The following is a 12,845-nucleotide window of genomic DNA, read 5'->3' on the forward strand; positions in this document are numbered from 1 at the left end:
TTAACAAAATCACAAGTTCACAACCCGTAACCTGTTTTATAGAAATTGAATATTTTCAAATTTAATCCTATTAGAACTTAAATTCAACCACCATTTGTATAATGGATTAAGTACTCATTTGTCCGATTTATTTTCAACTTTTCCTCAGAGAAGCCGGATAAGCATTTTATTAGAGATTTCTTTTTTATTAAATCAAGCTATAAGTTAATAAAAGTATAATCATCGAGTAGTTTTTGACCTTATTTTTTTAAGGAAATATTTCTAATTTTAACAGTAACTTTAAAATCTGAAGTGTTTTTTTTTCTTCTAATTGTTAAAAGGTAGGGAAGGGGAAGGGTTTAGGGGGAAGAAGAAGTAGTTTGGTTTGCTGATATCTCAAAAACAGAGAAGAGAGAAGAATCAATGGAAGACGGTGAGATAGAGGAAGGGTCACTCCCTGCGGTAGAAGAAGACGATCAAGGTTTTGCGCATTCCTCAGAGCACAGCAAGTTGGAGGAATCTCCCTACGAAACATTGCATCTCAGTAAGTCTTCTGTAGAGAACATTGTCGCCGAGATTCTCGCCGTTAAGAGAGAGGGTAAACCCAAACCATTCCTTCGAGAGCTCGTTACTCAGATGTTCCTACACTTCGTCACTCTCCGCCAGGTCCCTATCCTACACTATACTCCTCAACTCCCAATCTCTAGGGTTTATAACTCACTTTATGCCTTAATTTCATAATTAACAATGCGTTGTCAATTGTCACAAATTTTAAGCGAAATATATTCAATTAAGGAGTTGATATCATCATTTTTTTTTTGAGTCATGTTGATCACCTTCATTTGTTTTCAGGCAAATCGCTCTATCTTGTTGGAGGAAGACCGCATCAAAATGGAAACGGAACGTGCCAAGGCACCGGTAGACTTCACAACCCTGCAGCTTCACAACCTGATGTATGAGAAAAGCCACTACGTTAAAGCTATAAAAGCTTGCAAAGACTTCAAGTCAAAATATCCTGACATTGACCTCGTGCCTGAGGAAGAATTTTTCCGCGACGCTCCCCAAGATATTAAGGATTCAGTTTTGTCAAATGACAATGCCCATAGTCTGATGCTGAAGAGGCTCAATTTTGAGCTATTCCAGGTGACAATGGGATATTCCAAGTCAAAAATCCTACCCAATCTATTCGATAATTTGCAATTGGGTGGATTAAAAAATTAAATAATAAAAGAGAAAGAAATGTGCATTCAATATATATTTTTAAAGAGAGTATGATAGTACCAAATGATGGTAGCTCACTTGTTGTCATGAACGCAGATGGGGTGAGAGCATGTGTTTTGATCCTTCCTATTACCGTCTTTGGGAAGGGTTTAAAGACTTAATTCCAGGACCTGTCCTGAATCGAATTAGTCGCGAAGCGATAAATCGATTGGAATATCTCAAAAAAAGAAAAGAAAAGAGCATGATAGTTGGGATATTGGTTTTTATCAAAAGTTTATATAGTGTGCCTCTTCTCTCGGCAGAAGTTTTGTATTGATAAGCTAGAAGTTGCTGCTCTATCCACTAGGGTTAGCCTAGTGGTGTGGGTGTGTAATAGGGTGGGTGTTAGTGTGAGTTGCTGTGTTCGATTCCTGTAACCTTCGAAAAAGAAGAAGTTGTTGCTCTAATAGTAAATAAGGATTGTAGCATAAACAGAAGGTAGACTGTATTAATGTGACTCTATTGGTTTGCATTTGATTCTCTATGTATCTAAGTTACTTACTTCATATTTTGTTGATATAGTTACAGAGAGCAACTTTTGTGTTGTGCTTACCTGTTAAATGAGTCTGGTCATATCAGTTTAGTCTTTTAATAAGCATCTAGTTGTACTATTTCAAAGTTGAAAATTTCATTCTAATTCATTCATCTTTTGTTATTGCATTAATAACCTGCCTTCTGAGTTTTATTTCAAATTGCACTACATATGCTTATGATTCTTATTTTAAGCATATATAGTGCAATTTGAAATAAAACTCAGAAGGCAGGTTATTAATGCTGTTGATGATGTTGATGCTTGGGATAAAGGTATTATTGATGTTGATGTTGAAGCTTATGATTCTTATTTGCAATTTTGTATCAGCGCAAAGAGCTCTGCAAACTTCACGAGAAACTGGAACAACAAAAGAAAATCCTTTTGGAGACTATTGCAAACCGAAAGAAGTTCCTGACAAGCCTCCCTTCACATCTCAAGTCTCTTAAGAAAGCATCCTTGCCTGTACAAAACCAACTAGGACTTCTGCATACAAAGAGACTAAAGCAGCATCATTCTGCAGAGTTGCTTCCACCAGCTCTTTATGTGATTTACTCACAGCTGTTGGCTCAAAAGGAGGCGTTTGGAGAACCCATTGATTTGGAGATTCTAGGAAGTTTGAAAGATGCTCAAGCTTCTGCTCGTCATCAAGCTCACAAGGAGACTGGTAATTTAGAGTTGTTGTGTCAATTTTAGCAGTCTTAGGATGGAATCTATTTTATGAGTACTATTGCAGGCGGTTTATCCACTGGTACTGGGTTATAAACATTATCATTTTTACGATTCAACTTCAAATTGGACCGTCACTCCAATGATATTATCCTGGACATTGTTAGCTCTAAAAAATTGTAGATTGTTTTAATACTAAAAACAGGATAACTTGTAAACAAAAGGAAGTTTATTATCTGCCATGCCATCAGTGCCATGTATATTAATGGTCTTCAGTTCATGTGTCCTTAGCTTAATTAAATGGATGATTGAATATTTGCAATCTTTCTATGCATGTACCTTACATGGCTTTGGAATTGCTTTAGCATTTGAATGTTTCAATATAGAATTACAATTCTGTTATTTTCAACTATCCAAAATAGAATATTTAGGGATTCACTATGATGTGGTTTTATTAATCAGGCACTTCCACCACCGTGGACAATTCCAAATTGGAAGATGATGCTCCTGATGATGAAGAAGATGGTCAGAGACGGAGAAAAAGGCCAAGAAGGGTTCAAGTCAAGGAGAGCCTTGACCAGGGAGGAATATTTCAAGTTCACCCACTTAAAATCATTATCCATGTGTATGAAGATGAGGCTTCTGATCCTAAGTCTGCAAAACTTATCACTCTTAGATTTGAGTACTTGGTGAAGTTGAATATTGTATGTGTTGGAATAGAAGGATCTAATAATGGTCCTGAGAGTGACATCTTATGCAATTTATTCCCCAATGATACAGGACTTGAGCTTCCTCACCAGGTTTGGATGTCTTCTTTACACATTGTTGGCACGTTCTTCATTTCTGCATGTTTCATTTTTACTCCAACTTATTGTTTGCATGCGATTTTTTTCTATTTGAATGGTGATGCAGTCAGCCAAACTCTTTGTTGGGGATGATATTACATTCAATACTCACATAACTTCACGTCCTTACAAATGGGCTCAGCACCTGGCAGGAATTGATTTCTTGCCTGAGGTTTCTCCCTTGCTTCTTACTGACAACAGTGAAGCAACCAAGAGTGAAGAAGTTATATCTGGTCTTTCACTATATCGCCAGCAGAACCGCGTACAGACAGTTCTGCAGAGAATTCGCTCAAGGAGAAAAGCTCAGCTGGCTCTTCTGTGAGTCGCTGCTCTAGTATGTTTACACTTTACGATTTTAGAATGTGAAGGATCCTTCTTGATATTCAAAAAAGATAAATAACATAATTTGATCAACTGAAAGTTTGCTTTCGTGCTTTGCTTTGGTTGTGTTGTTGTTAGTGACAACTTAGTATTCTTTCTTTGTTTGACTCTGCGTTGTGAATTCTTAGTGTGTATCCTGCGTATAAGATTATTGTTTTAGTATAATTCCATTCTGTTTTCTAGGATATCTTATTATCTTGCTTTTTGATGTGGTTGGACATGCTTAAGTTAAAATTTGTGGAATTCTTTCACTGGCATACAGGGAACAGCTAGAGTCTCTTACAAAGCTTGAGTGGCCTCTTCTGTCCTGCAAAAGTGTTCCATGGGCTTTGCACACTCCTTTGTGCAATTTGGATGGTTGGTCACCTGTAAGAGCCCTACCTGCACCTAGTGAGGCTTCATCTCTGGCTGTCACAGATAAAGAGGAGCATGTTCAGGGACCAATGGATGTTGATGTAATTGAACACTCTGGTGCCACAAAGGAAGAACTGGAGAGTATAACAGAAGATGGGGAGCTTCCAACTTTGCTTCCTAACATGTCTAAGTTTGACCGCTCCAAGCAACTAAGCTTAATTTCAAAAAGTATCATTCCTCCACTCAATAAAATTAGGTCACATAGTTTCAAAAAATTTGATGACAATTCTGATTTCTTGCTGGATACTGAAAGTGATCTTGATGAGCCTGCACCAATTGAACTCGAACATGAAAATACAGTATCCAATTACTGTGCCAGAAAGTCTGTCTCATGGATGGATTATGGGGTCAAGGAATTTTCCCTTGTTCTTAGCAGAAAAATCAGTGCAGATGAGAGAAATGTGAATTTATTAGAAGCCAAGGTAAAGAAGCCTCCCCTTTTATCTGCTGAATTGCCTTCAGGGATCTATTGTCAGTTCCACCTAGATTTTATTTTTTTGACAGATCAAAATCAGTGTGGAATATCCTCTAAGGCCTCCCCTTTTTTCATTGAATCTTCGTTGTGTATCTTCTGGGGAAAACCATTACGAGAATGATGGATTGGATTGGTACAATGAGCTTCGAGCAATGGAAGCAGAGGTGAGTAACTGATGGCTCAAGATGTTACTGTAGTAAAATCATTAGACAGTATCTTGTGATATGATTCTGAGGAATGGGAATAATGGGATGGTAATGCATAGCAATAATTTGGCTTCTTAGAATCACAGGTCACTGTATGTTCTTGATATGTGACCCAACACACACACGGCTTCTTAGAATCACAGGTCACTGTATGTTCTTGATATGTGACCAAACACACCACAAAAAAAAATAAAAATTCCGAACAAATAAATGATAGTAAGTAAAATAGAGAAGAGAAGAAAACAACATAATATTCCTACACCAATTTATGCTTCCCTTTCTAAATTGTAGGTCAATCTACACATGCTAAAGATGCTACCATTCAATCAACTAAATTACGTATTGGCTCATCAAGTGAGTTGTCTAGCTATGTTGTTCGACTATTATTTGGATGAGGCTGCCCCATCATCTGAAAGGACAAATTGCACTTCCGTGGTTGATGTCGGCTTATGCAAGCCTGTTAGTGGCAGGTTCCTGGGTAGATCTTTTAGAGGAAGGGATCGCAGAAAGATGATCTCCTGGAAAGACATGAAATTCACTTCTAGCTTTCCCTAATAGTGGTAGGTTCCTGGCTAGACCTTTTAGAGGAAGGGATCGCTGAAATATGATCTCCTTGAAAGACATTAAATTAATGTTCAGCCCTGGAGGTGACAAATGGGTGCTATAGAATATGATGCTTATCTTGACTATTGTAAGGATAAGGAAATTGTATTTCTGTAATATGCATTCTGCCAACCATGGGACAACATTGTACTTGACTTTGCAGCCCAAAAACTAACTGGGATACTATGGTAGATTTTGAAGGGGTTATTTCAGCCGTTGATTATTTGTTATTCTGTTTTAATATCTGGCAATTGCAGTTACACGGGTTTCAGGATACGAGCAGTCATCATGAGTAGAACTTCTAAGGATTGTACTTGCTTAGTTTCCTGGATAGTGGCTGTAATAATTTTTTTTATTGGTTATACTTGATTCTATCCTTCCGAATCCGAGATTCCCATGTAAAGACGAGATTTTTTCCTATAACTGGAATTTTTTAAAGAAAAGAGGGCATTGTTGCAACTAATTGGTTGTATTGAGTGTTAATTGTAATATATCTTTGTGTTCTAGTATTTCCTTGTAGACAATTTATTGTCCAAGGGCCCATAACTTGAGAGTTTGATTGTATTTATAGCGTAATTGATTGCCTGAGGAGTGCAAGCTTGCTATTTAATACAGCCATGAAGGATTTGTTGCATCTTATTAAACCTCAACCCCGACGTTGAGTTGCCTCAGTTGATTATGCTGGGATGCGGGATGTAATGTGCATATTATTAGAACATGCTATAATATCTGATTTTTTTATTGTAGATTTTTATCTGATTAGGTTACCACTACAAGCAGTACATGTTTGTTTATTGATCTCTAGCAGAGCAGCTTGGTTTACATAACGAATCCCCCTGGTGAAATGTAAGATACACCCTCCACGAAATTTGAAAAGGAGTCTGAATCTTAATTTTCATTCTATTGTTTACTAAAAACTGTTTTACTAGATAACGTATTGATGAAAATGACAAAATGGGCGATCAAATAACTCGAAACCACTAGTTCAAACTCTCATGAATAGTGCAAGAAAGTAAAGTGCATACATTGGACACAAAACACTACAGTCTCTCACCGAATCAAATTCAGTGAAAGTGATCCTGCACAAGAAGATTGTCTAACCAATGGTGGCAAGAAAATGGACACGTGCTGAAACATATTCTCGTGGTATTGTCACTAAACTCCCTAACTACAACATGGTGTTCAAAAGAGAAGCAAGACATCAAAGTTTTCAAGTGTGCTAACCTAAAAACTACAAGAGCCTCAATCTACAGCAGAATACGTTTTTATATATGTACATATATTTTAACGGTGGCATCATAATCCAATTTTCAATCTACCATGGACCAGTTTGTGTTCGTCTTAAGCATCTTCTCTTGACTTCTCGATGCAAATTCATCATTTCCTTAACCTGCGACATTACCAAACGCCAGATAATTCAGTACTAAGTTTGCATGAATTGGTAACCCCTTACATGAAATACTTTTGAGCCAGTAATTATGCATTAAGGGGAGCCACGAGGTAGTGAGTTTTAAAATTAGTGCTAGCATATTACAGTACCAACTGGTGCAGCCTATAAAATTGAAGTATCGTGCTCTTTAAGTGTTACATTTCTTTACAGGAAGAAAGGGGATACAATCTGATGCATTATAGGTTTATATTTAAAGAAGCAACAGAAGTACAATATCCAATAGCAGAAAACTTTACACAAAATCTATTGAAATGTAAGTAGTGAATTTGAGTTTGACACATCCTATGTTTCTGCTTCACATGATGTGGAACGAGTGTACATGTCCTAACATATATTAACACAACAGAGCAGATACGAAAAAACTCATCATGAAGAATTTGCCAACATCACATGCTAGTTCGTAATCACTTGCACTGTGCTCAAGCAGCAGAATTCCAAATTGGACAACTAAAATTATGTGATTGTTGGCTAAAAATATCCAACAAAAAATATAAAACAAAGTACATGCGCTACTCTAAATTGGGATTTCTTGAGAAGAGAAATCCTAGACTCTTAGAGCTCGTTTGGTGGACAGGATAGGATAAAGGTAGGATATGATATAGGGCTGATAAGCCTATATCATGTCCTGTGTTTGATGAGCACCTGATTAGTAATCTGATAAAATTATGTAAAAAGAGAAAGGAGAGAGAAAAAATAAAATATAATGCAATAAATACAAATATATTGGGTAGCGTTGGAATATATTGGGCATCCAATATTGGTATCCTATCATATTGAATCCTAACCCAGCTCCCCCCATAGGATAAGAAATCATGTATTGAATAGGATAAAATGAGACAATAGGATAAACTAATCATATCCTATTGACCCACCAAACAAGAGATAAAAGTAGGATATGATAAGTTATCCTATTCTATCTTCTTTATCAGGTGCTCCAAACAGGCCCTTAAGTTCTGAAAACTTTGAAAGCATTCATCCAAAAACTAGTTACAACGACCCAAAAAAAAAAAAAATCAACCAAAATTTTCCAGAAAAAAGCAATCACAACCAGTAAGAGGTAAGACCCAAAAATTTTCGGCATAATGGGAACTGGTTTATGAACTACTTTTTTTAAAAAAAAGTAGTGGACCCTACTATATGCAACATAAGATCTAATAGATCCCCTAATTTATATGGTTAAAAACCAATGAGCTCAAGAAAGCATCTGCTGTATCCGAAAATGAAAAAAAAGAAAGAAAGCATCTGCAAGCATTGGCTTGCTACTGCCTTTATCTCTTTCATAGTCTTTCATGTGATACTAATGTAAGATAGATACTTAATTGTCGAACAGGGTTTTCAAATCAGTAACATGCTATTACATTAAAGCATACTTCTTACTAGCTTTACGTAAAATGATCACCAGATCAATTCAACAACCATCAAGGAAAATACAAGACAGAAGAACAAACATGTCAAAGGCTCATACCTAGAGAAAAGTACTATATTGCCCATCCTCACAAAAAATACATCAATCGATATTTAATAAAAAGATTGAATTGAAACATTTATTTTAATAATTGATTGCATGATATAACTAACGGAAGAACCTAAATTTGCGGTAGTTCAAAGCAGGTATATCATTATACCACCCTTTCGCACCAAACCAACCTTCTTATTCGTCATATGGTGAACATGACAAGCACACCAACTTATGCTGATTAACACAGCGTGTCACCAAATGTCCCCTCACAACGACCTTTGTCAAATCCTCCATTGCTCTTAATTGAGGATTGACAAAATAGCAAGTTAGAATATGAAGAAAGCTAAAACCATGATTCAAGATATCTTTACCAATTAGTCATGAAATGGGGCATAAGGTCATGGCTCTCAATCTTAGAAAAAATTGTGACTTTTATTGTTAAGGTCAATTCAAATACATGCAATGACCGAAAATAAAAAAGGAGGGAAAAGAACCCAGTGTAAGAAAGAAACTCAACCAAAAGCCTGACTTACTTGCTTTTTCTGAATCTCCATGATTTCTGCCTGCAGTACCCAAATAATTATTGATTAGGGAAAATTTTAATGTAAGCGAACTTAAGCCATAAATTCATGTACATATGCGTGCCTACATCTCAGCATCTGTACGTGCCATGCGAAAATAGCCAAAATTACCTGCTTTTTCTGAAGTTCTTGGTTGTCCTCTTTTAACTTTGCAACTTCTGCTTCCAATTCCATGGTATAAGCCTGAAATAAATGAAAATAAAAATGCAAGACTGAACTTACAGCAGATATCTTAATACATTTTACAAAATTTCCTACTGCAATACATGCCCACGTTATGTCCCCACTAAAACCCATTTTCAGGTAATAAATATTTACTTACTATTTGTATGTTCATATAAAAAATCAAATCAACTCAAAAGCTTAAAATAGGTCACATTAATGATTTTATATCATACTTCTCTAACAATTTCCCAATCACTGTTCCATTACCTTGAAATAACTTGATCTTTATAACTTCTCATTATTGTAACTTCTCAAAAACTTTCCACGTTTCATCAGGTCAGATCGCAATCATATTACCATTCTGCTGCATAATCATTCATGGGATACAGCATGTTCACAGAGGATAAAAGCAGACTGTCAACGGTCTGGTAGAATTACTAATAGTAAAGCAATAACACGACACGACGCAAACCGTCAACATATTCTTTTGATTTTGAAATGATTGCATAAGTCATTATACCCTATTAGTAGTAAATTATCTGGTATGTTTTTATGATAAAGTTTACAAAATCTTTTCTGTCCCTTATGTTACTGGAAGTAAAATCTACATTCTGCAGCGGCAGGCATTTAATTGTCTACCAAAGACCAGTTACAAACAAGCACTGAGTTTTCATCCTCTTCGTAAAAGGAGACTAATGCAGGGTAAGATCAGTTGTATCAATCGTTTGATTTTCTTATGCTTTAACATAGAGAAATTAAATTTGTTTTCTAGCATCCAAGTAAGTGTTCACTTGGATAAGCAAAAGGCAGAGAACTCTGATTGCTAAATTTTATAATAATAATCATAATGACAGTAACAAGGTAATAGAACAAAAATTCACCTGCTTGCGAGCCCGCGACCTAGCAGCTGATTCTCTGTTCTTTATCATTCTTCTCTGCCTCCTCTCAATTACCTTCTCAACAGCTCCACCGTTCTTCCTCCCTCGCAGACCACCATTAAAGACATAAGGAACCGGTGATATGGAAGAAGTATCACCATTACTCTTTCCAATTTTATCACTGGATATCTGGTTAGCCGGTGACCCAGTAGCAACATGAACAGTCCCAGGTGCCAAACCAACCATACCAATCCCTCCACCTTGCACGAGATTACCATTCAGACCCTGATCCACACCAAGTCCCACAAGTCCACCCCTCATTCCTTGATTACTCGTCAGAGGCATCTGAGTTGCATAACTCATACCAGGCTGCTTAGGAAATATCTGCTGCTGCTGCTGATTCTGATGCTGCTGCTGATGATGTTGATGTTGATGTTGTTGTTGTTGTGAACTCTGCATCTGTTGCTGATTGGATGATCGAACCCCGTTAACGTTCAAGGGCAAATTGGAAGGAGACTGAAGACCCACCATTGGATCATTATTATTCAAAGGAATCCTGTTACCCATAAATCCTGAAACCTTGTTCAACTGCTGAAACCCCAATCCTAAACCGTTGTTATTCCCAGCACGAGACAGATCAACGAAGACTCCATCGTTTGGCCTTGCATTTGCATCTTCTCTGACAACACCGGCTCTTAATAAGAACTCCTCTAACGTCATCTCTCCCAACGTTGGCTGTCTCGGTGTCTGCGCCAAATTAGGACCTCCATGGCCACCATAATCCTTCGAAATATCCTTCCAAACCTCATCCACTGTCTTCTGGCTAAGAGTTCGCGGCAGTGTCAACGACCCTTGCCTCTGTAAATGGTTAATACCCACGGTACCCTCTTCGCCGGCGCCGGCGACGGCGACGCCGCTCCCTGGTGCCATGGTTTGAACCTCTTCGGCGGTCCAAATGTTCTTGAGCAACTCGTCCATGTTCATCGACCCAAAGTCCTTCCCTGAACCCCCCATGCTACTCATGAACTCGTCGAACGTCAGAGAGTACACCGACGGTTGCCGTGCCAGTGAATAATTCCCCGCCGGCCTCCCGCCGCCGTTATCGCCGGCCCCCGGCTCATTTCCTGAGCTCCTAAAATTCATTCTTCTAGTTCCCTATTTGGTCAAATCTGAAGGAAACACGATCACAACCTGATCCAAATCCAATTTTCACATCACAAATCTGAATTCCATCATCAGAAAGAAAAATCCGATTTTCAACTCTCTACTAAGTAATGAAGATATGATTGATTATGCTACAAAACTATTTACATCCAAATTAATTTCAAAAAAAAAAAAAAAAAAAATCTTAGAGAAGAGCTAAGTAAGCTAAGCTGAGCTTGAATGAATAATCAAAGTAGGAAAAAATAAATAAAAAATAAAAAAAAGCTGAATCTGTGAGTGTGGTAGAGTTATTGGAGTGTATTATAAACTAGACATTTAGTTGGTTGTGCTAACCAATTTCTACAGTGGTTGTACATGTAGAAATTTTGACTCCGACAGCACGCAGCATCGTAATAACATGATTCAAGATCCTAATTAAAATAGCCACAATCACAACGCTAGTGATAATCCAGAGCTAATGCTCACAGACAAGCATAAACTGTGTTTTTTTTTTTTTAAGGTAAAAAAAAAAAAAAAAAGAGTTGGAAAAAACTGGAAGAATGAAAGCAGAATAAGAATTAAACAACAAAAAGGGAAAGAAAAGAGGATTGGAAGGAAGTAGAAGAAGAGTAATCTGAAGAAAGAAGAGAGTAAAGAAGAATGCATTTACCTGTGCTATTTATTTGATGTTTCTATGTTTTATTGGTTTTCCTGATTTGGTATGTTTTTGGTGCGTTGGTTGGGTAAGTTCCTCCTTCCTTGGTTACAAGGGCTTGGTTCATACGCCAAGTGTCCAATGTCTGTCCACACTACAATCTTTTCTCGTTTTCCCTTTTCAACACATCATGGAACACAAGAGCCCTGCCATGTTTTTGCTTATACAAAAAAATAAAAATGTGTGCATTTATAGGATATTTTCTTATGTATTTTAATAGTGGTTACTGATTAGTCATTTTTAATAAAATTTTAAATATTTATTACAATGCTCATATTTAATAAGTATAAGACAACTCATTTAAGATATAGTATTCATTAGGACATCATAATAATATTTTATTCATATTACTTTGGTTTTTAGATTTATAAACTTTAGGAAACATATTTGATTAATGTATTCTTTTGTCAACTCTTTCTGGATGTTAAAGAGTTCGGTTTTACTTGTAAATTTTGTAAATTAGAAAAATGATTCAGATAGAACTTTGTCTTCAAAAGTGAGTTTACAAGGTCTCAAAATAATTTCTGAATACGGAAAGTATCAAATAAAAACAATTGATATTCTTTTTATTATAATTAAAAAACTGCCATCATATTTTCAATTTTTTTTAAATTGAAATAAAAATTACTGTTGTTTTCAGCTTTGATTATATTTTAAGAAGCGCTTCTTAAAAAATATTTTTATTAACGTATAAGCAACCACAATTATTTTATGACATACAATATATAAATAATGGTATGAATTTAATTTGTCCCCCGTTATAAAAGATTGAGTTATTTTTAGCAATTTTAAAATAATATTATTTTACGGTTTGATTTTTTTCCCTTAATATTATTACTATAAAATAATGGAAAAAAGCACTTCTTTTGTTATTAGAGAAGTGTTTTCGTGATATTTTAATTTTTGTGTCTTACTTTTTTTTTCACAAAAACAAAATGTGAACCCTACCATTTTTTTTATATAGAAAATTGAAAAGCTCTCATATAAGTTTAAATTTTATAGATGATAAGTTATTAGAATTAATTTAAGAGGTTTGCATTCATCAAGCAACATAAAAAAAAAAGTTTTCTCCACATATAATATTTTTTGAAGC

At 36.1% G+C, this 12,845-nt stretch overlaps 2 protein-coding genes across 3 annotated transcripts; one reads left to right on the forward strand and one right to left on the reverse strand.

Moving 5' to 3' along the window:
• Positions 1–347: 347 nt before the first annotated feature.
• Positions 348–5,783, forward strand: LOC133289289 (THO complex subunit 5B). Its single transcript, XM_061487191.1, has 8 exons — positions 348–645; positions 832–1,122; positions 2,099–2,435; positions 2,900–3,237; positions 3,350–3,600; positions 3,926–4,499; positions 4,582–4,716; positions 5,050–5,783. The coding sequence occupies exons 1-8, from the start codon at positions 403–405 to the stop codon at positions 5,311–5,313; spliced, it is 2,433 nt and encodes an 810-aa protein (XP_061343175.1). The 5' UTR covers positions 348–402; the 3' UTR covers positions 5,314–5,783.
• A 524-nt stretch (positions 5,784–6,307) lies between these two features.
• Positions 6,308–11,687, reverse strand: LOC133289327 (bZIP transcription factor 46-like). Of its 2 annotated transcripts, XR_009748477.1 has the most exons (5): positions 9,898–11,687; positions 9,284–9,380; positions 8,963–9,034; positions 8,804–8,833; positions 6,716–6,751 (listed from the first exon to the last, which is right to left on the reverse strand). XR_009748477.1 is itself a non-coding variant. In XM_061487243.1 (4 exons), the coding sequence occupies exons 1-4, from the start codon at positions 11,035–11,037 to the stop codon at positions 6,677–6,679; spliced, it is 1,317 nt and encodes a 438-aa protein (XP_061343227.1). In that variant the 5' UTR covers positions 11,038–11,687; the 3' UTR covers positions 6,308–6,676. The 2 variants fall into 2 exon arrangements, 1 of the variants encoding a protein (XP_061343227.1); XM_061487243.1 differs by lacking the exon at positions 9,284–9,380 and having other exon boundaries at positions 6,308–6,751.
• Positions 11,688–12,845: the final 1,158 nt, after the last annotated feature.

Source organism: Gastrolobium bilobum, unplaced genomic scaffold, assembly GCF_033153095.1.
Source record: "Gastrolobium bilobum isolate Gb01-03AN ecotype WA unplaced genomic scaffold, APGP_CSIRO_Gbil_v1 utg9887, whole genome shotgun sequence".
Classification (NCBI taxonomy): Eukaryota; Viridiplantae; Streptophyta; class Magnoliopsida; order Fabales; family Fabaceae; genus Gastrolobium; species Gastrolobium bilobum.

What these genes read in the sequence shown, in the direction of transcription:
- LOC133289289 (XM_061487191.1), top strand. Translation starts at nt 403, where the DNA reads ATGGAAGACGGTGAGATAGAGGAAGGGTCACTCCCTGCGGTAGAAGAA. An exon ending in AAAGCTCAGCTGGCTCTTCT is followed by an intron (nt 3,601 to 3,925) that starts GTGAGTCGCTGC and finishes ACTGGCATACAG; the next exon opens with GGAACAGCTAGAGTCTCTTA. An exon ending in TGAATTTATTAGAAGCCAAG is followed by an intron (nt 4,500 to 4,581) that starts GTAAAGAAGCCT and finishes TTTTTTTGACAG; the next exon opens with ATCAAAATCAGTGTGGAATA.
- LOC133289327 (XM_061487243.1), bottom strand. Translation starts at nt 11,037, where the DNA reads ATGAATTTTAGGAGCTCAGGAAATGAGCCGGGGGCCGGCGATAACGGC. An exon ending in GGTCGCGGGCTCGCAAGCAG is followed by an intron (nt 9,035 to 9,897) that starts GTGAATTTTTGT and finishes CATTTATTTCAG; the next exon opens with GCTTATACCATGGAATTGGA. An exon ending in AAGAACTTCAGAAAAAGCAG is followed by an intron (nt 8,834 to 8,962) that starts GTAATTTTGGCT and finishes TGGGTACTGCAG; the next exon opens with GCAGAAATCATGGAGATTCA.